The sequence below is a fragment of the Bufo bufo genome, chromosome 4 (assembly GCF_905171765.1).
Source record: "Bufo bufo chromosome 4, aBufBuf1.1, whole genome shotgun sequence".
In the NCBI taxonomy this organism is placed as follows: domain Eukaryota; kingdom Metazoa; phylum Chordata; class Amphibia; order Anura; family Bufonidae; genus Bufo; species Bufo bufo.
This window is the reverse complement of record NC_053392.1, coordinates 302,788,776-302,815,183: the sequence shown is the minus strand read 5'-3', so window position 1 is coordinate 302,815,183 and position 26,408 is coordinate 302,788,776. Positions and strand designations below refer to the sequence as shown.

Here is a 26,408-nt window from a genome sequence, read left to right as displayed (position 1 = left end):
AAAAGATTTCCTACCAGGTTGCTGCAATTCCTACCACCCAGGCAACAGCAGAAGTCTCCGGTCACCGAGAACTGAGGAGCTGCACGGCCGCAATCCAGCAGAGTCTCCGGCGTAGGGAGAGACAGAGCTGGACGCCGAGGCTCCGCCCCCTTGGACGCGTCATTGCGGCGCGAAATAAGCGCGCGCGCGCACTTCAAATACACCCCTTCGCCAGAAACGGCGCAGCGGGGGTTAATATCGGGAGGAGCAGGCCGGCGGGAGCTGCAGAGAGCGCAGCGGCCATAAGATAAAATACACTCCTTCAGTGCCAAGATTGCCGCCGGTGCGGCCATAGTCTGAGCTGCAGGCAGGTATCAGTGGAATCACCAGCCCTCCCCAGAAGGGCCCCCTCCCAACGGGAAAAAATGCCCCCAGCCGGTCCTTCTCTAGCTCACCTCAGGTCACAGAGCGCCAGACAGACGACATGAAGGGGTGGGGGGAGGGGGGGGAAAGGAGGGAGATTGAAGCAGGCAATACTTATCTGCACAGCATGCTCCCTCGATGTCCAGACCAGCAGGGATTCACCTCTTCAGACGTCTGACTCCAATCAAGGAGAGCAGTGCTCTGGTGGAGGGTAGGCAGCAGGTGTCCCAGCAGCTGGTGGGATGCCAGAGCTAACATGTCGAGCCTGGATCCACTTTTCTTCTGTGGGGGAATGGGAGGTAGCCAGGAACCTTCAGAAGACCGTGGCAGACCCTCCACAGGGGCCAGGAAAGCGCAATGCTGACCTGCGTCCCCATCTGAAACCAGAAAAAAATAACAAACAGGAGAAGAATAAATGTCAACCTCCTTGAACGGACACTAAGCAAAGACTGGAGTTCTCCTGGAGGTGCCTGGGGGTATAGCCCGAGGAGGAGGAGCTTCTTTTTTTTGCATAGTGTCCCTCCTAGTAATATCTCTAAGCTATACCCATGGTCTGTGTCCCCCAATGGAATGAACGAGAAATAGCAAACATAAAGTTGGAAAAAGTTAAGAATTTGTAATTACTTTAAAAGGGTTGTCCATGATATTTTAAAATTGATCGATGAGCAGGAAATGTCACCAGATAACAAAATAAGCTATACTCTCTTTTTAAATGTCTCATCATTCAGGTTCGGGCCATTTCAGGTCCATGCTGATTTAAAAGTGGTGATGTATCTTTCATCTTTATGTGACAGCTGCAGCCGATCATTGGCCTCAGCGGTCACATATGTATGAATGACCTGTCATTGTCTGCAATTTGTATGGCAGTTTTTAGGCATGAATGGTGCGTGACCATTGAGGCCACCTAAAGAGGACTGGAACAACATTTCTGGATTGCGGGGACTAGACTGGTGACGCAAGCTGGCAGCACAATTTAAAGGTGAGTTTAGGTTATTTTATTAATTTATGATGTTTCCTGCTAATAGACTCATTTTAAAATATTTTGGACAACCTCTTGAACACAAAATGCTACAAGAGGGTTATCTGGGCTACAGATATTGATGACTTAGGGTCCATTCACACATCCGTGTGTGTTTTGCGGATCCGCAAAACACGGACATCTGCAATGTGCGTTCCGCCGGCACTTAACAGAAAATGCCTATTATTGTCCGCAATTGCGGACAAGAATAGGACATGTTCTATTTTTTTTTTCGGGATCAGAATAGCGGACCCGGAAGTGCGGGTCCGCATTTCCGGATCCGGGCAGCACATCGTGCGGCCCCATAGAAATGAATGGGTCCGCAATTCCGTTCCGCAAAATTGCGGACGTGTGAATGGAGCCTTATACTCAGGATAGGTCTTAGGTCTTGGGGTCCGACACCTGGCATCCCCACCGATCAGCTGGAACTATACAGTGTATGGAGTAGAAGAAGATGCCTCTGTACACTTGTAGTTTCCAGTGCCGAATGGGAACTGAGCTGCATTACCCTGGCATGGCCGTTACACAGTGTATGGAGCGCTCTGCTTACAGACATTTGGGGTTATTTATCAAACTGGTGTAAAGTAGAACTGGCCTAGTCTTTCATTTGTGACAGCTTCTTTGGAAAAGAGAGGAAGAATCTGGTTGCTATGGGCAACTAAGCCAGATCTCCTTTACACCTGCTTGATAATGAACCTAATTGTCTGCCAACTACTATATAGCTACTGGGGTACCAGGTGTCGTACCCCAAACAATTTGATAGAAGATCTATCTTGATGATAAGTCAATACCTGTAGCCCGGACAGCACCTTTAAACAACATATATGATAAAGATGAGCACAAATCCTTGCTGATTACTGATTTGTCTGCTCCTTTAATTTTGTTGTGCAATTTATTTCCAGAGACATAGCTGCTGCAATTGACAGAATGGAGAAATACAACTTTGATGAAATGGTGTATGTGGTATGTATTTAGTTTATTCACATTGTTTTATTATTACCCAAATCTAAGTAGTTTGGTTCTGTGCACTAAATATTTCTTGTACTAAGACTTCCTGGTCACATAGATCACATCTCTTCCTCATTTCTTTTTTAAATCAGATGTTTCTTTATTAACAGTTTTCAGTCATATTTTATCACATTAACATGATACTTTGTAGACCGCAGATGTATACATTATCTGACATATATAATATATACATTACATTACACATATCTACATAAGCCATGGCATAAATCCACATAGAAACTCAGATATCAAAAATGTTTTCAATGTGAGTACAACTATCCATCCTAAACAAATATACCCAGACAGAAGTGTTTTTTTGTTGGTAAAGCACTATTATTAATGAATAACGGGGCTGAAATAAACGTACATCCTGGGAACCCACTTAAAAGGAATGTAACACCTACAGTATGTTTTTCTGTCAGTTAAAACTATATAGTGACAAGTGTTTTTTTTTGTTTTTTCTTTGCAGTTTTTATTTCTCGCCCAATTCCTTGGGGGACACAGGAAACCTTTGGTATAGCTCATCTCCATAGGAGGCGTGACACTAAGTGAAAGACTGTTAAGCCCCTCCTCCAGCAGCTATACCCTCAGCCTGGAGCGAGCGACTACCAGTTTTTTGCTTAGTGTCAAGGAGGCAAGACACTCTCTGCACTGCAGAGCTGTCTTTGCTAAAGATTTTATTTTTTCTCTTTTTATTATTTTCAACTTTTTTCCTTTTTTCAACAGGGACAACAGAGTCGCAAAGACCTCTCTGTTTTCCCGGGGTTGAGCTGCGCCAGTGCCGGTTATCCGCACTGCTGCCTCCCCCACAGAAGAAAAGGAGGACCAGGGCAGCCCAGCTCCCCTGCTTCCCGCCAGCACAAGGGTCGCCCGCCTGCAAGCCCCTCTCCAGCTTCCTGCCACTTCGGTGCCAGTGGCTGAAGGGGCGTCCCTGCTGGATGGACTGAGGGTGAAAACGTCGACTGGTGAGGTGGCTATGCAGCCGTTCCAACCCCCCCCCCCGTTAGGGTTTTAACTTCTGTGTTGCCTCTGCCTAGCCTTGTCACATTACAAGGCTTACTGTCGGCTTCCCCCCCCTTGTGTGTGGAGCAGGACGGAGCGGTGCTCGTGGGGGAGGGTTTACTGCACAAGTTTACCTCAGGTACTGCGGCCTTGTGGGGCCGCCTTTTGTTATCTCGGCCAGTGCTGCCGCTGTGTTCAGCTGCCGGCTGACTTCTCTTGCCGGCTACCGGTGTGTCATTCGCCGCCGGTGTATAAGGAGGTGGTCGGGGGGCAATATTTTCTCGGCGGCATATTTGTTTGAATCGCGCGCGCGCGCGAAAGTTCCGGCGGGGGGCTGAGCTTCGTTCCGCTTCTCCTGTACATGTTAGACATTCAGTCGGGGGGGGCGGACGTCTTTCTTCCCGCTCCTCGCTGGCCCTGCCTCCTCTTCGTGCCTGCTCTCAGGACGGATCGTTTTTACCTCAGGTTTTACCTCTGCTGTTGCCGCTGCTGTTGTCGCTGCTGTTGTCGTCCGCTCCCACTGTGACCTGGTAGGACTGTTGACCCTTTCTAGCTCTGCAGCCCTCTGGCCTGGACGCTTTTATATTACTTCAGCCAACATGTCTGACCCCTCAGCGCCGGCCGGTCCTTGGTATCACACCTGCACCGCATGTAAGGCGCCCCTCCCTCAAGGGCAGCCTGACCCGCATTGCTCGGCTTGCAAAGCCCCATTACAGGGTCCGCCATCTGTTGTGTCACCCCCTGGCCTATTGGATCCCCCTGACTGGGCTAGGTCCCTTTCCCAGGCTGTGGTCAGCCTCTCAAACGTTGTGGGCCGCCTTGCAGAGGTATTGCCCTTATCGCAGCCGGATATTTCCCCTGCTGGGCCCTCCGGGTCCGCTATCTTAGCTGACCCGTCTGAGTCCCTCTCTCCAGGCGACACCTCCAGAGCCCGTCAACCCCAGAAGCGGTCTAGGGCGGAGCGCCTATCATCCTCGGATGCTTCAGTATCACCCCCAAGGGTGCGCTCTCAGTCGGGCCCTTCCTCGATACAGGATATGCCCTCTGAAGGGGAACTAGTTGATTCAGATTGTGATATGGACTCGGCCTTGCCTTCAAAACTGGCTTCTGCTGTGGGCCATCTTATTAACAATATTCGTGATACCTTTAAGATTCACGATGATCCTCCTAATTCTGAAAAAAACAGTGTTTCCTTTTTTCGCCAAAAACAGACGTCTGCAGTTTTTCCCCTCCTTGACTTCTCGTCGGTGGTTTCCAAGGCCTGGGCCCGCCCTGATGCCCGTTTTACCCCGCCTAAGAAGTTGGATATCTGTTATCCATTCCCGGCGGATTGCATTACAAACTGGGCGTCACCACCCAAAGTCGACCCCCCGGTGGCCCGTTTGGCGAAAAGCACGGCTATTCCCGTTGCTGATGGCTCTTCCTTACAATCCACTGAGGATCGCCGTATAGAGGCCATTACCAAAGGTATCTTTGCAGCCTCCGGTTCCACCCTCCGGCCGGTCTTTGCTTCCGCTTGGGCTGGAAAAGCGGTTTCAGAGTGGGCTTCTCAGCTGGATCAGGAGCTTGAATCCGACGTCCCTATTCAGGACCTCCGTGCTGTAGCCCAACTTATCGTTCAAGCCGGCAAATTCGTCTGTGAAGCATCCCTTGATGCGGGGGCTCTCATAGCCCGCTCGTCTGCCCTGGCCGTTTCGGCCAGGAGGGAGCTTTGGTTAAAGGTTTGGACGGCGGACTCCACGTCAAAGCGGTCTCTTACTGGCCTTCCCTTTACTGGTTCTCGATTGTTCGGGACCCGCTTGGATGAAATCATATCCGAAGCCACGGGGGGGAAGAGTACGCATCTTCCTCAATCTAGGACTAGGACCACCACTCGAGGCCGTCCCACTTTTTCTCGCTTCAGGTCTTCCCGCAGGGCTCCCGCACCTCGCACCTCTTCAGGTCCATCCCCTAGCTCTGTCCAAGACAGACGTAAGAAACCTTTTTTTCGGACCCAGCCCTCCTGGCGCAAGTCACAGCCTGCTCGCCCTCCCGCGACCAAGCAGAACACTACCTGAAGGTGCGCCCCCACCCGCCCGGGTGGGGGGACGTCTCTTCCTGTTCAGGGACTTCTGGCAGGCGCACGTCTCCGACGCCTGGGCTCTCGAAGTTGTGTCTTCCGGGTACAAACTCGAGTTTACGTCCCTCCCCCCAGTTCGGTTCTTTCGCTCCCGGGTTCCCCGGGATCCCCAAGGGGCGGCCGATTTCTTTACTGCCACTCGCACCCTTCTGGACAAAGGGGTCATCGCTCCGGTTCCCATGGAAGAAAGATTCAAGGGGTTCTATTCGAACCTTTTTGTCGTCCCCAAAAAAGAAGGCTCGGTTCGTCCCATTCTGGATCTAAAACGGTTAAACCGTTTCCTTCGTCTTCAGCGATTCCGGATGGAGTCTCTCAGGTCGGTGGTGGCCTCTCTGGAAAAAGGGGAGTTCCTGGCCTCTATCGACATCCAGGACGCCTACCTTCATATTCCAATCGCTCGGTGTCATCAGTGCTTTCTGCGCTTTGCAGTGGGGTCCGACCACTACCAGTTCGTTGCTCTCCCCTTCGGGCTGGCGACGGCCCCTCGCGTTTTCACAAAGGTCCTTGCCCCTGTCCTCGCCTTACTTCGTTCCAGGGGAGTTTTTCTTCTTCCATATTTGGACGATCTCCTTATCAAGGCACCCTCTCTGTCACTGACATCCGCCAGTGTGGACCTCTCGCTACAAACCTTACGCCGGTTCGGTTGGATTATCAATCTTCCCAAATCCGCTCTTGTTCCATCCAGGCAATTGATCTTTCTGGGGATGCTGCTGGATACAGATGCAGCGGAGGTTCGGCTTCCGTCAGAGAAGCGCCAGCTCCTTCACCGGTCGGTTCGGAGCCTTCTGACCCACCGCCATCCTTCCTTCCGGTTCAGCATGCGGGTCTTGGGACAGATGGTGTCCTGTTTCGAAGCAATCCCCTACGCGCAGTATCACTCCCGCACCTTTCAGACTGCCATTCTGTCCGCATGGGACAAGTCCCAGGAAAGTCTGGATCAGCACTTTCCCCTTCCCCCCCAGGTTCGCTCTTCTCTCCTCTGGTGGTTACGGACCCCTCTCCAAGGGAAGTCCTTCCTGCCGATAACTTGGTTGGTGATTACCACCGATGCCAGTCTGCGGGGTTGGGGGGGGGGTGTTTCCTCCTCAGTCCGTACAAGGCACTTGGTCTCCATCGGAGTCCAAACTGCCGATCAACGTTCTGGAGCGGAGGGCGGTTCTCCTTTCACTCCGGCATTGGACTTCGCTGCTTCAGGGTCTCCCTGTTCGTGTCCAATCGGACAATGCCACGGCTGTGGCATACATAAATCATCAGGGGGGCACTCGCAGCGCGGCGGCGATGAGGGAGGTGTCTCTAATCCTTCGCTGGGCGGAAATTCATGTTCCAGCCATTTCGGCCATTTACATCCCGGGGGTGGACAATTGGGCGGCGGATTTCCTCAGCCGGACGACGATCGACCCGGGCGAGTGGTCTCTGCACCCCGACGTCTTCGAGTCTCTTTGCCTTCGTTGGGGTCGTCCGGACGTGGATCTCATGGCCTCCAGATTCAACCACAAACTTCCCACCTTCATGGCCAGAACCAAGGATCCGGACGCTTACGGCGCGGACGCGCTCGTCCTTCCCTGGACGGAGTTCTCTCTCCTCTACGTTTTTCCGCCCCTGCCTCTTCTTCCACGAGTCCTTCGGAAGATCGCGGCGGAGGGCACGCCTGCGATCCTAATAGCCCCGGATTGGCCTCGTCGTCCTTGGTACGCCGACCTTATGTTGCTCCTGGCAGACGCCCCCTTGCCTCTGCCTCTAAGAGAAGACCTCCTCTCTCAAGGGCCGATCTTCCACCAGCATTTAGGGTCGCTACGTTTAGCGGCGTGGCTATTGAAACCACGGTCCTAACGCGGCGGGGGTTTTCTGCTGACGTGGTCCGTACCATGATTCGTGCGCGTAAACCGGCATCGTCCAGGATTTATTACCGAACCTGGCGGGCCTATTTGAATTTCTGCGAGACCTTAGATGTTCATCCCCTTCGGTTTTCTCTCCCCACGATTTTATCCTTCTTGCAGTCTGGTCTGGACTTGGGTTTAGGTCTCAGTACCCTAAAGGGTCAGATCTCAGCGCTTTCGATCCTCTTCCAGCGCCCTCTGGCTCCGCTCGGTCCAGTTAAGACTTTTCTTCAGGGGGTTGCTCACTATGCTCCCCCGTATCGCGCTCCCGTTCCATCTTGGGATCTTAATGTTGTGCTGACGGCTCTCCAATCTTCTCCTTTCGAGCCTTTGCGCAGGGTTTCCCTTCGCTTGTTGTCTTGCAAAGTTTTTTTCCTCGTTGCCATCACGTCTCTTTGGCGTGTGTCTGAATTGGCAGCACTTTCTTGCGTAGAACCCCTCTTGGTTTTTCACCAGGACAAGGTGGTTCTCCGCCCGGTTCCGGACTTCCTTCCGAAGGTGGTGTCCGCTTTTCACCTGAATGAAGATATTGTCCTTCCTTCTCTGTGCCCGTCCCCGTCTCATCCTCGGGAAAGGGATCTTCACCGTCTGGATGTTGTTAGGGCTCTGAGGATCTACTTGGATGTAACTAGACCCTTTCGGCGCTCTGATTCTCTATTTATGGTTCCAGAGGGTCCGCGCAGGGGGCTGGCGGCATCTAAAGTGGTTATTGCCCGCTTCATCAAGATGGCTATTGCTGAGGCTTACCGTGCTAAGGGCAGGGAACCGCCCTTTGGTGTTACCGCTCATTCTACCAGAGCGGTCGGGGCTTCCTGGGCTCAGCGGAATCGAGCTTCGGCTGAACAATTGTGTAAGGCGGCCACCTGGTCTTCTTTGCACACTTTCACCAAGTTCTACAAGGTGAACACTTATGCATCGGCGGATGCTGCTTTGGGCCGCCTGGTCTTGCAGGCGGCGGTTTCTTGATACCTGCGGTGGTTTAATTCATCTTGGGTTGTGGTCCCTCCCTATTTGTGGACTGCTTTTGAACGTCCCAAGGTTTCCTGTGTCCCCCAAGGAATTGGGCGAGAAAACGAGATTTTTGTATAACTTACCAGTAAAATCTCTTTCTCGCTCTTCCTTGGGGGACACAGCACCCACCCATTGTTTTGGTTGCCCTGACGGGAGTTTTTGACTTGTTGGTGTTAATTTGGTCGATCCTTGCCTTTGTTTTAACTACTTGGGCACATAACTGGTAGTCGCTCGCTCCAGGCTGAGGGTATAGCTGCTGGAGGAGGGGCTTAACAGTCTTTCACTTAGTGTCACGCCTCCTATGGAGATGAGCTATACCCAAGGTTTCCTGTGTCCCCCAAGGAAGAGCAAGAAAGAGATTTTACTGGTAAGTTATACAAAAATCTCGTTTTTCTGATTTCAGTTTTTTTTTTTCTGTTTTCTTATTTCTATTTTCTGTACATGCTTATGGGACAGCCATCTTCCTTGAGTTTAACAGCATTTAGAGAGATGCTTTACAGCAGGCACATAAACTGAATAGATCAGGGCTGACCTCATTGACCTCTGCGTCGGAGTATTTTTTTGCTATGCTCTGTGACCTGAGGTCATTGTGCAGGGAGTGGATAAGCTGTGACAATCGCCTATTGTGAGTGGTGGATCCAATGTTTAAGAATATTTAAGACTCCATTTAAACAATAGGTAATTTTCTGTAAATTGTGGTGATTTTAGTCACTGTGGGCTCCCAGTAATTGACCATTTAGATACCTTAGTCACATTTCAGAACAGCATTTGTTGTCTCTGAATACGAACTCTGGTAAAGGGTAGTTGGCTCTTACTTGTAATTGAGACCATGCTGACTTGTAACTAATGTTTTATTTGCCTTATTTTAACTGAAGACGGATAAAAGCCAACAAACCCATTTTCAGAATTTGTTCAAAATTTTGAAGATGCTCGGAAAAGATAAAGCAGACCGGTGAGTGCGTATTATATTTTCGTAGTTTTGTATAGAGCGCACCTTTTTAAGCTGCGGACTTTTCTAACCATACAGAAGCAGGGATTGCCATATGCAGTATGAAGAGATGACACTGTTGTCCCATTTATTCTGCCGTTATATGATGTGTTCTGAGTAGCAGCTTAGCTTTAGGTCGTCATGCACGACAGAATGTAACCAATTAACATCTGGCAGTTTGGAATTGTATATTACCAATGTAGCTGCCTCACCCCAAGCCTTCTTAAAGGGGTTTTCCCCACAATATAAACGTATCCCCTATAGGGTGATAAGCATCTGAACGGTGGGGGTCTGACCGCTAGGATGTGCACTGATTGCAAGAATGGAGATCCCCTAATCTTTGGACCAGTTATCCAACATGTGTGCTTCCACTCCATTCATTCTCTATGGGACTGCTGGAGATAGCCAGGCTCTTTACAGTATACGGCACAAGACCGATGAGGTCAGTGATTGGACGCAGCGTTCACGTGGGGGATACGGCACGTCACTGCTACTGCCAAGTAAACAAAGCCACCAAGACGGTGGTGCTCAAAGTGGGGGGGGGGAGATATAATAGATGAGTATACCTTTTTTATTATTTTATTACAATTCTTTTGTGAATGATTCTGACAACCCCTTTAAGGGGTCATATACAGCAAATGAATGCAGTGCTATATTATACATTATTTATTTTCCCTATTACTCCATCACAGTTTTTTTTCTCATCTGTTCTCATCGCCTTGTTTCCTTTAGCTGTCAACATGTTACATTTGGGAGAGTACAGGGGATGCAGACGAGAAGAGGAGAGGTGATTTTTCTGGAGGATGTCTTGGATGAAGCACGGACGAGGATGCTGCAGAATATGACCAAAGCTAAAAGTAAGGCTTAACCATTTATTTATTCAGTTAACATAACATCAGGATTTAGCATTCTTTAGCAGGAATAATGAGAATGGGCCGCATTTACAGTTTTATTCTATGTAACAGAATTGTAATCTTTCTGATAGCTTTATCAATCAGTTCCATCATAGTAAGCAAAGATCAGTGGCCCCAGCCTTCTTATCACTCCAGCTGTGTAAAAAAATCACGTTCCTGGTAAAGACGTCTTTAACCCCTTCACGCTGCTTTCTACTCCCTGCCTTTTTCATGGCCCTAATTTATATATATATTTTTTTTCCATTTGTGTAGCCGTAAGAGGGCTTGTTTTCTGCAGGATAAGTTGTACCTTCTAATGACAGCATTTAATATTGTATACGATGTAGTGGGAAGCTGGAAAATTCCAAACTGGGTGGAAATGGCAAAAGAAATTCAATTCTGCCACAGTTTTATGGCTTTTTGTTTGTACGGCGTTCCCTGTGCGGTAAAACTGACCTGTGCCCTTCATTATCCAGGTCAATACCATTACAACCAAACTACATTTATATAGTTTTTCTTGCTTGGAAAAAAAAAATTATTTTTTCTCTTCAATGCCATATTCTGTTCCCTCTCATTTTTTTCTGGTTATGGTATGGAGCTGAATGAGAGCTCCTTTTTTTGCGGGGCGATCTGTACTTTTCATTGATACCATCTTGGAGTGTGTATGACTTTTTGATTCAATTTTTATTCCATTTTATTGAGATAGGTGAAGCGAACAAAAAAAACAGCAAATAGGCAATTTGTATTTTTATTTATTTATATATATATATATATGTGTGTATATATATATATATATATATATATATATATATAAAAAATTATTATAGTTTTAAGAACATTTTTTTACACTTTAACATATGATCATTATATTGCTTCTCTCAGACTCCAGTGCATTAGCATTGGAGTCTATGAGAACTACACTATGTTCCCATTGAGCCCTGCCACAGGCTACCCAATCCTTGCTAGGAAGAGCTGTTGCAGGCCCGTCAGTGCACGCTCCTGGGTCTTCTAGCTCCCAGATGCCGTGGTCACATTTAACGTTATCGTCAATCGCAAACATTAGATTTAATAAAAATACTGAATGAAGAAATACCCCACTACTTCCATTTGGACACTTCTGGGTCTGACTGATGTAGCAGGACACTACTGCTGCCAGTGATTGGCTGCATCATCACATGTCCCTGTTGAGGGACAAGGAAGTACAGAGACTGGTCGGTGACCTGGGAAGCGTGGAAACTCAGCAGGCTGGGGATTGGTAAGGTAAGTATTACTTGTTTCATTATTTAAAGGGGTTGTCCGAGTTATTTTTTTCTAATTAAATGTAAAGGCTTTACCATGCACTTACTGCATCTGCAGTTGCTGCTTTCTCAGATTTCACTGAGGGTCACATGACCTGTGATGTCAGCTTCTCTCCCTGCTCCGATGATGTTTCGTGCACAAGCCTGATAGAGCAGATATGTGCCTGTACATGAGACGTCGCTGTGCTGCCCACGCCCCCCTACACTGGCTGCGCTGCTGCTGTCTGCCCTCTCCCTGGATTCATCAGGAAACACTTTAACCCCTTCAGTAGCACAGACTCGGGGCTGAAGGCTTTACTGAGTAGCTGCGGGCAGTGAGGAGACAAATGTTGGGAACAGGAGCTGACAGACTAGAGGAGTTCTGCAGAGCATTGCACAAGAACAGGTAGGGGGAAGATCCTGTGTGTATCAGCAGTGTCATTGTACAGCTGGGACTTGTAGTCCTACACATATAACATGCTGCTAACCATCCCAGCAATCAGACATGTCACTCAGGGCAGCACTTGTATTCACTCTGTTTGCAGAGCAGGGGGAGAGGCAGAGATTGTTGTTATTGGAGGTAAACAAAGGGCCAGAGAACCAGGGAAATGAGGAAATAGATTTTTTTTTGCCTAAAACTTGCTTAGCTCAGTAATATATTGCTGCCCATCAGATTTACAGTTCTTTTTTTTTTTTTTTTTTTTTCCATAACTCGGACAACCCCTTTAACACCATTCAGAGCTTTTTTTTTTTTTTTTATATATATATTTTTAAGTGCAGCTAGAACAATCCATTTGGGTTGTTCTGATAAGAATGTTAAGTGACTGTAGGTAGTGCACTTAGGACAGCTTTCTCATAGCGATTTGCAGCACACACAGGTTCAGAATTGTTTGCACAGGGGATGTATAAAAAAGTGCTATTGCTTATTAAGTTTAATACACAAATGTATTATTGTATTGGATTTTTTTTTGTTAACTAGCAAGTAAAACCACGGAAGACCCAGCTGATACTGCAGAAAATATAGGCGTTGCGGCTGTCATTATTCAGGTATGACACAGTCTTATTTATTACAAAGATGTCATGTATAGTTTAAAGGGAACCTGTCACCGGGATTTGATGTATAGAGCTGAGGACATCGGTTGTTAGTTGGCCGCTAGCACTTCTGCAATATCCAGTCCCCATAGCTCTGTGTGCTTTTATTGTGTAAAAATAACGATTTGATACACATGCAAATGAACTTTAGATGAGTCCAGCATTAAGGAGCCCAGCACCGCCCCGCATCCTCAGAACCTCCTCCTTGCTCCCTGATGTCAGAAAGCTAGAGCGCCGTAATCTCGCAATGCACCGTTCCTTCCCTCAGGCTGATGCCAGCACAGGGAAGGAACACTATGAAGACACTGCGCAAGCGCTAGCTCGCGCATCGCTAGATGGCAGCGCTCTAGCTTTCTGAACTCATCTCAGGGTAATTTGCATATGTATCAAATCGGGTTTTTTTTACACAATAAAAGCACACAGAGCTATGGGGACTGGGTATTGCGGATGTGCTAGTGGCCATCTAGCAACCTATGTCCTCAGCTCTATACACAAAATCCCGGTGACAGGTTCCCTTTAATGAATTAGATGCTGTCCGTATGTAGAACATTTTTTAAAAATATTTTATCTATATAATTTATACTTTACAGACTTCATTGATGGCAGCCACACTGGAGTCATAATTCCTGTATGTAATTAGATAAATATGTACTCTGCACACCTAGGATCCGGTGTGGGTGCCTGTGAGAGTGGTTTAGACAATATAGAGTTAATCCGCGGCACTCCAAGAGATTTGTGCAAAATAAAGTTTCACATTTAATTCTTAATTTGCAGAATATCATTTGTGTACATCCAGTGCAATTCATTTATACATCATAAGTATTTAAGCCATATCAGACAAATAATTCCCGGACGTTTCGGTCTTGTGACCTTCTTCAGCGGGGTCTGATGGCAGTGAAGAGAGGCTGGCGCTGGATGTGAGAGAGGCTGGCGCTGTGACATCCAGCGCCAGCCTCTCTTCACTGCCATCAGACCCCGCTGAAGAAGGTCGCAAGACCGAAACGTCCGGGAATTATTTGTCTGATATGGCTTAAATACTTATGATGTATAAATGAATTGCACTGGATGTACACAAATGATATTCTGCAAATTAAGAATTAAATGTGAAACTTTATTTTGCACAAATCTCTTGGAGTGCCGCGGATTAACTCTATATAATTCCTGTATGTACATGATTAAACAAAGCAGAAGGATCTGTGTGCTTTTATAGAAGCTGAAATAATTGGATGTTATTTCACAGATATGTCTTAAGATGTACTGTAGACTTTTTTTAAATTCAGTGGCTAAAAATGTTTCATACAAGCCCCAGCATAAACAGCGTGGACTCACTGGATTCGCTGCCTTAAATCATACATTGTTAAAGGTCTGGTCCATATAATCTTTGGGAACCACTGTTTCAGTAATGGAAAGCAGAGTGGATTCAATTTCAGGTGCTTAAATATCAGGTATCCCCATGAAGTTTTGGAAGTATATTGTCCTCTTTAAGAGGGTTGTCCGCTTTATTTATAATGATGACTGAAAACCGGTGCCCCCACCGATCAGCTGTTTAACCACTTAAGGACCACAGGTTTATACCCCCCTAGTAACCAGGCCCTTTTTTACAAATCGGCACTTCACAACTTTAACGGTTTATTGCTCGGTCATGCAACTTGGCACCCAAATGAATTTTACCTCCTTTTCTTCTCACAAATACAGCTTTTGGTGGTATTTGATTGCTGCTGACATTTTTCTTTTTTCTGATATTAATCAAAATACACCACAATTTTCTCAAAAAAGTGTATTTTTAACTTTTTCTGGTAAAATTGTTCAAATATAATTACATTTCTATACAAGTTTGTGTCAGAATTTATTGTGCTACATGTCTTTGATTAAAAAAAAAATCCAATAAGTTTATATTTATTGGTTTGCGCAAAAGTTGTAGCATTTACAAACTATGGTACAAAAATGTGAATTTCCGCATTTTGAAGCAGCTCTGACTTTCTGAGCACCTGTCATGTTTCTTGAGGTGCTAGAATGCCAGGATAGTATAAATACCCCCCAAATGACCCCATTTTAGAAAGAAGACACCCCAAAGTATTCGCGGAGGGGCATGGTGAGTTCATGTATGATTTAATTTTTTTTCACAAGTTAGCGGAAAATTACACTTTCTGAGGAAAAAAATAAAATAATCAAGTTTCCATTTCTGCTAACTTCTGGCAAAAAAAAATAAAAAATCTCCCTTGGACTCACTATGCCCCTCAGTGAATACCTTGGGGTGTCAACTTTCCGAAATGGGGTCATTTGTGGGGTGTGTTTACTGTTCTGGCATTTTGGGCGGGGCTAAATTGTGAGCAACCCTGTAAAGCCTAAAGGTACTCATTGGACTTTCGGCCCCTTTACTCACCTAGGCTGCAAAAAAGTGTCACACGGGGTATCGCCGTTCTCAGAATAAGTAGGGCAATGTGTTTTGGGGTGTATTTTTAGAAATATCTCTGTAAATTGACAACTTTGTATAAAAAAAATGGAAAAAGTTGTCATTTACAGAGATATTTCTCTCACCCAGCATGGGTATATGTAAAAATACACCCCAAAACACATTGCCCTACTTCTTCTGAGTACGGCGATACCACATATGTGACACTTTTTTGCAGCCAAGATGCGCAAAGGGGCCCAAATTCCAATGAGTACCTTTAGGATTTCACAGGGCATTTTTACGCATTTGGATTCCGTGAGGGGTATGGTGAGTTCATGTAAGATTTTATTTTTTGTCACAAGTTAGTGGAATATGAGACTTTGTAAGAAAAAAACAAAAAAAATAAATAAATTTCCGCTAACTTGTGCCAAAAAAAAAATCTTCTATGAACTCGCCATGCCCCTCAAAAGTGATCTTTATAGCGCCGCAGCGATTTTACAGTGTTTTTGCAGTGATCAGAAAAAAAAAATTCTGTCACTGCGGTGGGGCGGACTGAACGCAAGGGTGCGCGCAAGATCGGGCCTGATCGGGCGAACACTGCGTTTTTTGTAGAGCCTATAGAACATGTCCTATTCTTGTCTGCAATTGCGGACAAGAAAAGGCATTTTCTATATAGTTCTGGCAATGTGCGGATCCGCAAAATGCGGAAAGCACATTGCCGGTGTCCGTGTTTTGCGGATCCGCAAAACACATACGGACGTCTGAATGGAGCCTTACAGGGGGGTGATCAATGACAGGGGGGTGATCAGGGAGTCTGTATGGGGTGATCAGGGGTTAATAAGTGACGGGGGGGGTGTAGTGTAGTGTGGTGATTGGTGCTACTTACAGAGCTGCCTGTGTCCTCTGGTGGTCGATCCAAACAAAAGGGACCACCAGAGGACCAGGTAGCAGGTATATCAGACGCTGTTATCAAAACAGCGTCTAATATACCTTTTTGGGGTTAAAAAAATCGTATCTACAGCCTGCCAGCGAATGATCGCTGCTGGCAGGCTGTAGATCAACTTCTCAGCTGCGCGTCGCTGTGAACGTGCGCGCGTTCAGGCGAAATCTCGGGTCTCCCGAGATGACGCCTTTCGGCATTAGTGTGACCTGAGAGAGCCGCCGTACTCGCGCCTTTTGGCGTTAGTGTGACGGCAAGCGGTTAAAGAGAAAGCAGCCTTATCTTCATTGTGTACCTGCTTGCCATCACAACTGCAGCGATGAGCGGATGTAATTACATTTCAGCCGTCTCATTCACTTCAATGGGATGGCTCTGTAGTGTTCACTTGAACAGGAAGGAGCCGTCCCGTTTGAAGTGAATTGCAATGGCGAGCAGGTAAACAATGTAGAGAAGGTAGCATGCTTTCTCTTCAAACAGCTCATGGGTGGGGGTTCCGGGTGTCCGATATCGATGAGCTATCCTGAGGATAGGTCCTCAATATAAATAAAGCGGACAACTCCTTTAACTCAAGCTGGACAAATTCCCTCACTTTTCAAGATTAAAAGATAGCCCATTTCCGATAAAATAATTTAGATGGAGAGGTTCTTCTTATTAGACCAATCTGCACAGCAGACCAACACTCATGGCTGCCATGAGTAAATATTCAATGTTATTACTGTTGTACTCTGACTCCACATGGTGGATAAAGAAAGAAAAAACAACGTATTGTTTTTTGTAATACTCTGTATTTATTGATTCAATAAAAACGATTTGATTTAAAAAAAATATTCAATGTTAGGCAGGTGCCTCTCTACTGGAGTGTGGTATACTGCTCATTTGGCAGGTACAGGGATACCTTCTTAGAACCTCAAACAAGGCATTCTTTTGGGGCGTCTGAGTGTTTTGTGAGGATGTACCCACAGACATTGACGCAGCTACAGGGAATGTATCCGCTTTCACTGCTGCCAGAAAAAAAGGAAAGAGGAAAGAACTCACTCCTGTGCCTTATTCACCCAGTCGGTGTTCGGTCAGTGATTTCCATCAGTGATCGTGAGCCAAAACCAGGACTGGAGCCTCCACAGACATAAGGTATAAAAGAAAGATCTGCACCTGTTCTGTGTTTAGAGCCACACCGAAATCACTGACCAGACACTGACTGTGAATAAGGCAATGCAAGACTTCCCCTGCGCAATCACGTTTTTTTCTTTCCTGAGGGGGGCGGCACCCGCACCTAGAAACTGGTGCTAGGTGGCTGTCTCCCCAGTGAACAAAGAAGCAGACAGGCTTCCTTTTAAATAAACATGGCTCAGTCATATGCTTATATACTTGACTGAAATCACAATTTGTGAGTTACCATTCTTCTGTTAAATGTGAAATGCTGTTTATAATACTTTATTTTAGGATTTTAAAGGCCCCCTTCAGGCAGATTACCGTTTCAGCTGGGAAGAAGCACTGCAAAGCGTTGGAGACACTGGTGTCTTTTTACAGTATACACATGCACGATTGCAAAGGTGAATTAGTAGGCATTTAGGAGGTCATTTATCAAGCTGGTGTAAAGTAGAACTGGCTTAGTTGCCCATAGCAACCAATCAGATTCCACCATTCATTTTGGAAAATGAAAGAGGAATCTAATTGGTTGCTATGGGCAACTAAGCCAGTTCTACTTTACACCAGCTTGATAAATGTCCCCCTTAGTTTTTAGTTCTGATTTTTATTACAAAGTGCATCTTTAAACACATTACAAAACGATGGGCATCACCATGGAACCCGTTATAATAAATAATTCAGTGGGGTCCATTATGTGGAGTATATTATACACCGAACCAACACTATAAAAAAGCAAATTAATGAGTCATGTATAATCTATCATATTTCTGTTCAATAAAATGAGGTGATTTTGCTGCTAAATTTTCTTGCTTGCCTGTTCCTAATAACCTCTGTTGTTGACAGCTTGCTTAATCTTTGGAGTAGCAGAGAGGAAGAAGACTTCAGTGTATCCTGTCTGCAGGAACCTTCTGTCGTTGCCACATTACAGCATCTTCTCCGGTAATTGTCCTTTCTGCAGTTAAAGGGAACCTGTCACCACAAAATGCAATGCAATCTGCAGGCAGCATATTGTAGAGCAGGAGATGCTGATTTATAGTTTTGTGGGAAAAGATTCAGTAAAAGATGGAATATATACATTTATATCTCTGCTCTTTCTGACTTCATTGTTTACGTGGGAGGTGTTATCAGTGATTTATTGCATTCTCTGTGTAGGTGTGTATACAGAGATAGCTGTCAGTCACTGATAGTTGTACACAGGGATGTTATCAGTGATTGATAGTATTCTCTGTGTAATTGTGTATACAGAGATAGCTGTCAGTCACTGATAACTGTACACAGGGGAGGTGTTATCAGTCATTGATGGCATTCTGTGTGTGTATACATAGATAGCTGCCAGTCACTGATAACTCCTGCCCTGTGAAAAATAAAATCAGAAGTAGCAGAGATATAAATGTATGATTGCCGGTCTTACTGAATCTTTTCCCACATTGCATTGCAATTCGTGGTGACAGGTAGGGATGATCGAACTTGTCTTCAGGTTCGATGTACAAGGTTTGGGTTATCCAAGAATTCCGTTATGGATTCCGCTACCATGGACCGTAAGTTCTGGTCTGTGGTAGCGGATTCCATAACGGAATTCTTAGATAACCCAAACCTTGTACTCCAAACTTGAAAACACAAGTTCGCTCAACAGTAGTGACAGGTTCTATTTTAGCACTATTAATAAGTCTATCTGTATTTCTAAGGAAAAGCAAACGGTGCATGTTTGGTTCATCTTTAAACCTAACACGTTTGTCTAGAAATGTTACTCCAGTTTTCTGCACCTTGGAGTGGCATTGAAACGTTTTTATGCAACTTAAAAAAAAATGTCCCATTCGTAAACATAGCTAATCACTTCCACATTTCCACCTACTTTTCTAACCTGGAGTGAGTGGTGCAAAAAGTCACAAACATTTTGCATAAGTAACCCAAAAAATTAGCAGAAGTCCTATTTTGTGACTTTTTGAAGATAGAATTCGCGAGTTCTGGCTTGATAAATTCTCCCAGTAGTATATTGGCAAATGAAGTGCATCAGTGATTGATGTTTTTCCGGCTAATAGAGCTCAATTTTTTTGTGGTGATTTATCATTGGAGGAGCACTTCAGATTAAATAAAAAAATCTCATATTTCTGCCGATGCAGGGTAGAGTCAGCTAACACACCGCACCTTTAGATAAACTGAGGACTTTGGTACAATGCTTTACTCTACAGAAGCAAATAGTTGAATGTAAAATAAAACGTGTCAGCCTTGGATCATAGTTGTTCTCTTGGGAAGATTTTCTAAGGGTATGGTTGACACATGCAGGTTTTCCCGGTTTTTGTAGTGAATTGGAACATTAGAAATCTCATTCACATGTCGCATATTTGCAATTTATTTAGATAGTTAAGAAAACATGCTTTTTAGTAAATCTGGTTGTGTTTTTGTAGGCTAAAATTAGGCAGCACATCAGAAGGGTATTCCTATATACAGACATGACATAGCTTATTGTATATTGTGGATTTCACTTCTTTTCCCCTTTTTATACAGATATGATGAAGTCCTATACAAAACTCTGAAGGAGCTTCAACCAAGATATTTGGTTGCTTACCTCATGGGCCTTGGGTTAGTAGCAATTCTTTTCACACAGTGTGGCATATGTACTAATCTTGTAGACAGCGTAAACTTAGACAGGTTGTCTAAACATGCACCAAACTTATGACAGTGGCTCATCATCGATGATAAATTTTAATGCATGTATAGACACTTGTATCTAACTTTATGCCTAGCATTGAATGTCTTACTTTGCAACAGAATTTTATGCCAGATTTGAGGCACAAGGAGGGACATTTATCAAGACTGGCGTATCAATATCAGTCTTGATCTTCCTGCGCTGGCGTGAGATGCGCCAAATTTATTAAGAGACTTATGCCTCTTAACAAATCAGGCACATCTCTGCCCTTCAGTGTGCCAGATACTAAAGTATACTCCAGCTACATTCTGGCGTAGACTTCTGTTATAACTTAAAGTTATAGTAAATGTGACAGGCTGCATGAAGCCCCGTCCCTTTTCTTGGCACTTTGGAAAAGCTCCAAGAAGTTTAAAAAGTCCAATAATTAGAATAATATGGTCCTGCGCAACTCACTTAACCCACCCCTATTTCTGTACCGCTAACAGAGGTGCAGGTGCGCTCTCACAGCATGCATGCAAAGGTTATAATTACCTTGCTAAACTCCAATTGGATTGTTTTTTTGGCACTCCTAGGCACCCATAACTCAGAAAGTGACGTCACAAATTGCTCCTTGCGATTGCAAGTTTTTTGTAACAAAATAGAGCAAAGCCACCGGCCGGGGCACGCTCTTCTACATACAAACAAATAGGATCTCCTATCCCACCCTGAAAACAAGCTCCAGCAAAAAGGAGAGGACCAGCACGGGCAGTGAAGTGACAGCGGAGTATAGAAAGTGAGTCGTGCGAAATCATATTATAATAATTATTGGTCTTTAGAAGTTTGCAGCATTAGCGGTACTGCAGTGACAGGAAAGTTTTAACGAAGGGTGAAAAGCGCCAGTGGTAATATAGTTCAAAAAGCTTAAAAAGTCCTTGTCTTCCCTACTAAAATGTGCAAATTTTTCCCATCGCATTTCTTTGTCTTTTTCAATGGTGATATTTTGTGGCGAAGTAATCGAATAACCAAGTCAGGGGGCACACCACATAATAAACGGAGTGCAAAGGGCGGTGAAAAGGAACATTAAACAATTTTGACCCAAGAGAGAGCCGCCAGAACCACCCTATAAATGCACATCCGACAATAAATCCGTATCAAAAATATATAAAGTTTATTAGACACACCAACAGACACATTAAAAAATTGTATACAATAGAAGCAAAGTGCGGTATGCAATGAATATGTAACCAGCACATACAGGTCCACTGAATGGCCAAAACATGGGCAAAAATGGTATACCAGCATATACAGATATCAATGTAAAGTATAAAGCAAATGTAACATAGGGTGAGACCTCTTTAGAATGAAAGCAGACCTGAAATAGGGTCACAATAAAAGAGCCAAACCTGCATGAGAAGCTGGTGCAGTGGACCTGAAAAATGAGAAAGCGCTTTCTCATTTTTCAGGTCCACTGCACCAGCTTCTCATGTAGGTTTGGCTCTTTTATTGTGACCCTATTTCAGGTCTGCTTTCATTCTAAAGAGGTCTCACCCTATGTTACATTTGCTTTATACTTTACATTGATATCTGTATATGCTGGTATACCATTTTTGCCCATGTTTTGGCCATTCAGTGGACCTGTATGTGCTGGTTACATATTCATTGCATACCGAACTTTGCTTCTATTGTATACAATTTTTTAATGTGTCTGTTGGTGTGTCTAATAAACTTTATATATTTTTGATACGGATTTATTGTCGGATGTGCATTTATAGGGTGGTTCTGGTGGCGAAGTAATCACATGCACAAATGGACTTTCATGAAACCATATTCCCCCTATAAAGTAACATCAAAGGAAAAATCTTGTCCAGCTTTTCTTGTCCCTAGAGAAGAAAACAATGAGTCACTGATTTCAGTTAAAGGAATGTTATTATTTTTTTCAGTCAGATTTCAGAAGTATTACTTTCTAGGAAATGTTTTGGGAAGATATTTTAAAACAGTTAGGCCTCTTTCACACAAGCAAGTTTTCTTTCCAGATAGCATCCGGACTGAATCCTGACCCGTTTATTTCAGTGGGTCTGTGCACATTTGCATTGTTTCACTGATCATCTCTGCATTCAGGAAAAATCATAGCATGTGCTATATACGCAGGTCTGGTCCCATAGAAATAACTGAAGGCTTAAGGCATCCAGATGCAATGCATTTTTCATTGATGGTTGCTAGGAGTTGTTAAGTGTTAGTCTTCAGTTTTTCTTCAAGCATGTAAAAAATACATTATAAATTGATTGCATCCGCACGGGAAAAACTGAAACACTGAATGCAGTCACAGACAAAACTGATTAAACTTGCATGTAAAACCATCAGTTTTTCCATGAACAGACCCCGACTCATTCTGCTCATCTATATTGCTCATGTGAAATGAGCCTTAGACACCTTGAAAAACAATAACTGGCTAGCCACAACTTTCTCTTAAAGGGGTTGGCCACTTTCTGGTTACTGTTGACCAGTGTGCATGTAAGATGATTATATGGAACTTACCAATATAACCTTTGTAGAAATTCTGCACCCTTTCCTGTATTTCGTACGGTATTACCCCTTGTTTGCCAAGTCTGTATTGTCCACACAGAGGTCTTGTCCATAAAATGGTTACTGTGACCAGGCAAATCGCTTCCATGTGACATCTCCTCCATTCAAATACACTGCACCTCCCAGCTGCACTTACACTATTGGCAGTTTAGTGCAAGCACAGTGTGTTTGAATGGAGGAGGCTGAATGATGTGTCTGCTCACATGACCCGCCATGTTATGGACAGGACCTCTATGCGGGCGGCACAGAAGATTTGCCCAACAAGGGGACATAACTTATAAAGTACAGCAAACTGCACAAAATATCAACAAAGGCTATATTAGTAAGTACCATCTAGTCATCTTATATACACATTGCTCACAAGTAGCTAGAAAGTGACTAACCCCTTTAATTATCTGTTTGCCAGGGGTGCCAAGAACTGGACCTGTGACTCCAAACTGAAAGAAGTTGTCTCTGATGAGGCAATCCCTTTAGGGCCACATTCAGATGTGGTGGATTTGTTGTAAGCATTTGGTGTGGATTAAGAACCTAAAATCTACATCAAGTGTACAATGCAGATGAATAATGTTTTTAAACCCACATTCACACACTACAGAAAATAAAACCCACAGAGGTTGGAGGGCCTGCTGCAGCTTTTCAAATCCAGAGAAGGACCAGGTCCTCCATATGTGTGTTATCTATTTCCCTCTGCACAAAAAAATAAAATAAAAACGGAAGTGATGACCTACTGTGGGTGGTACTGTGGAGCACTGCAGCCATTCACTGGCCTCAGCATTGATGTGTAACCAGCAAGCCTATGTGTTACATTTTTCTCAGAGGCACTTTACCACCAAAATAAAGTGAATGTCTGAAGCAGTCCACATGACCACTTGCTGGATGTCAGGAGCCTAGGCACTGGGATAGAGTGGCTTTCATTCTGCACAAAAACTTCAACTGGAATGAGTAGTCATTTGGGGGTCCTGGTATGTGGATTTAGATGCATAAGGGGAAGACGACACTATACCAGACGGAAATCTGTTGGCATCAGACTCTCTCGGTAAAGAAGGCTTTGGGAAATAAATGCCTAAAAGTGATTTTAAATTTTTCATATTTTTAATATACACTAAATCCTGTATGCTTTTTCATAGCCATTTAGCTAATGTGGCGCATCACTCTCTCAGTGTTAAAGGAAGCAGCCAAGAAGTTGCACATGTAAGTACCAAAGATGGTGGGAACCATACTTCCTATTCTATCCTATTCTTATAAATTTACATACATGATGTTCAGATTCCAGTGTTCAACAATATGGCTTTTCTTTCTTGCATTTCTTATCATTACTTAGATTTTTCTAACTGAGGCATCACAATCAGCATTACAGGATATAATATGAATCCCATTATTTCCACAGGCTCGGCTTCACTTCTTCAATACTATATGCGTAGTTCTGGCAAGCGGAATGAAATTACTTGGGATTACACCTATTGATAAAATGTAACCAATACCATCAAGCATAATTTTAATAAATAAAAATAAGTACATACAATGGAGTCGCCTTTTCATTAAAGGGAGCCTGTCAGCAGGATATTCACTTTAAACCAGGCACATTGCCTTGTATGGCTAGCTCAGCCGAATGTGATACCTTTCACCTAGCGATCAGTTGCTTCATTGCAGTTGAAATGCGTCGAGTGTGCCCAAGCCACTCTGTGCACCTTTGCTCTTCCTGCTTCCTGTCAACTCCCCCCTCTCCTTGATTGACAGAGCTAGGTGAGATGACTATCTAGGAACCTGCCCTACCATTTATGCGCTCACATGATATCATGTGAGCTTAGTACAATCGACCCATGGTTAGGCAGGAACTGACTGCATTATAAATCACCATGATGCTGTGAGTTCAGGTCAGATGAACCATAGCTCGCCTGGGAGATGCAGCCAACACATGGACTGTTTATCCTGGACCTCACCTGACACCAGCTTAATTAGGACCTATCACCATAAAATGCAATCTTCGAGCAGCATGTTAGAGAGAGGAGGATATGCTGAGCAGATTAATATATAACCTTGTGGGAAAGGATTCAATATAACGTGTAATTTATACAATTAAACCTCTGCTCTTTCTATACTTAAAATGGTTTTCCGAAACTTTGTAACTGACGACCTATCCTCAGGATCGGGGGGGATACGATACCCGGGACCCCCGACGATGATCTGTTTGAGAAGGTACCGGCAATCCTGTGTGCACTGCGGCCTTATCTTCTCAGAAAGCGCAGCACCATACATTGTATAGTGGCTGTGCTTGATATGCTCGGCATCAGCCTGTTATCACTGGTAACACCTCCCTGTGTACAAATGAAGTCAGGAAAAGCAGAGCTTTACATGTATAAATTACAAGTTTTGTCTAGCAAAATAGCTGAAAAGTTGTTACTAGGGATGAGTGAACTTGTGTTTTCAAGTTTGGCATACAAGGTTTGGGTTTCTAAGAATTCCGTAACTTATAGTCCTTGGTAGGGGAATCCATAAGGGAATTCTTTGATAACCTGAACCTTGTATGCCGAACTTGAAAACACTAGTTGTTACCTATACATCCAAATTTTCCATATTGGTATTTTTTACAGATGATGTTGAGAGCTTGTATACACTAATCCCACATGATATGTGTGTCCAAGCTGTGGTTATTCTTCTCAGACCTTTAGATGAAAGTACTCAATATCAAGAGTTTGTTACTGAGTCATTGCTCGGTGTTTTACAGAATAATGTTTTTGAGTTTAATGGCAGATGGTATGGCAGTGCGGACACCTGTCACCCCTACTTATTCTAGTATTTTTCTGCCATACTTTGAGGAGCAATATATCTTCACTCAGACTAATACTTAGATTCAGTACATTAAATTATTTCTTTGATTTATTGATATATTTTGTTGTATGGTCAGTTTAGTAAATATATCCAGAATAATGATATGAATATGCAGTTTACAACAAACCTGAATTCTGTATCAGTGGACATTTTGGATGTATTAGTTGGTATAGAAAGTGGGTAGTGGTAACTACGGTACATCGTAGGTCAACTGCCACTAATTCTGTATTACCAAGAGTTTGGTGGCTCACTCGCTGTCCACTAATAGAAAAGGTGCACTGCCTCTCAGCACTCCCTATTGCTGGTGTGGTAAAAAATTTTGAGTAAGGTTGGGCGTCACTCAATATCAGGCAATCAAATAGACAAAAATAGGGTGATGTCTGAAAATTATTTATATGTATCACACTTTAAAATCTTCACATGTTGCATAAAAATCATTAAGGTAAAAACAATACACACTAAAATATCACGTATCTAAAACTTCACCTAAAATGACAAAAATCTGTGGCACTGAGTCTCTGAGGCCCTGGTGAGTCTAACTGTTATCAATTGTCCTCAACAGTTTGGTTCAGAGGCATGTGTAGTAATCATCAGAAACTTGCATAGTGACTGTGCGTCACACAAATGATAAAAAAAGTCGATAATATTTCTCTAATTTTCGCAGGGTACTTTACCGCTCCTATGGACCACTTGTGCTCCGAAGATATTGCAGTATAACGCTGTTGTTGTGAGCTGCAAGGACCTGTAAATCAGGTCTATCTGTGGAGATCCCCCGTATTCCTGGATATTCGTTTGCAGCGATCCTGCCGCTTTGGCCTTCCAGGACCTGTTTGTGGCGTCCCACGTGGTTTGCTGGATGGTCAGGTGATTTTCAGTTCCAGGCGGGGTTTTCAAATTAAGAGCGTACCACTGAGGAAGGGGCTCCTTTACCCCGAAACGCGTATGGTAAAAAGACAGTGAGGGACGATAAAAGGAAGAGACTTAAATCTACATTTGGACGCTAAACAAATTTGAAAACCCCGCCTGGAACTGAAAATCACCTGACCATCCAGCAAACCACGTGGGACGCCACAAACAGGTCCTGGAAGGCCAAAGCGTCAGGATCGCTGCAAACGAATATCCAGGAATACGGGGGATCTCCACAGATAGACCTGATTTACAGGTCCTTGCAGCTCACAACAAGAGCGTTATACTGCAATATCTTC

At 44.4% G+C, this 26,408-nt stretch overlaps 1 protein-coding gene and 1 long non-coding RNA gene across 2 annotated transcripts in view; one reads left to right on the top strand and one right to left on the bottom strand.

Moving 5' to 3' along the window:
* Positions 1-23,896, top strand: part of RARS2 (arginyl-tRNA synthetase 2, mitochondrial) — a 55,671-nt gene extending 31,775 nt beyond the window's left edge. The window contains exons 12-20 of the mRNA XM_040428749.1: positions 2,323-2,383; positions 9,313-9,389; positions 10,158-10,282; positions 12,575-12,642; positions 17,460-17,569; positions 18,009-18,104; positions 19,671-19,745; positions 23,502-23,565; positions 23,762-23,896. Coding sequence (XP_040284683.1) covers positions 2,323-2,383; positions 9,313-9,389; positions 10,158-10,282; positions 12,575-12,642; positions 17,460-17,569; positions 18,009-18,104; positions 19,671-19,745; positions 23,502-23,565; positions 23,762-23,848 — 763 coding nt within the window. The 3' untranslated portion in view covers positions 23,849-23,896. The remainder of the gene's footprint in view (positions 1-2,322; positions 2,384-9,312; positions 9,390-10,157; positions 10,283-12,574; positions 12,643-17,459; positions 17,570-18,008; positions 18,105-19,670; positions 19,746-23,501; positions 23,566-23,761) is intronic.
* On the bottom strand, positions 13,250-14,229 carry LOC120998177. The gene is made up of 2 exons (XR_005778309.1): positions 13,859-14,229; positions 13,250-13,313 (listed from the first exon to the last, which is right to left on the bottom strand). It is a non-coding gene; the product is annotated as an uncharacterized LOC120998177 (long non-coding RNA).
* Positions 23,897-26,408: the final 2,512 nt, after the last annotated feature.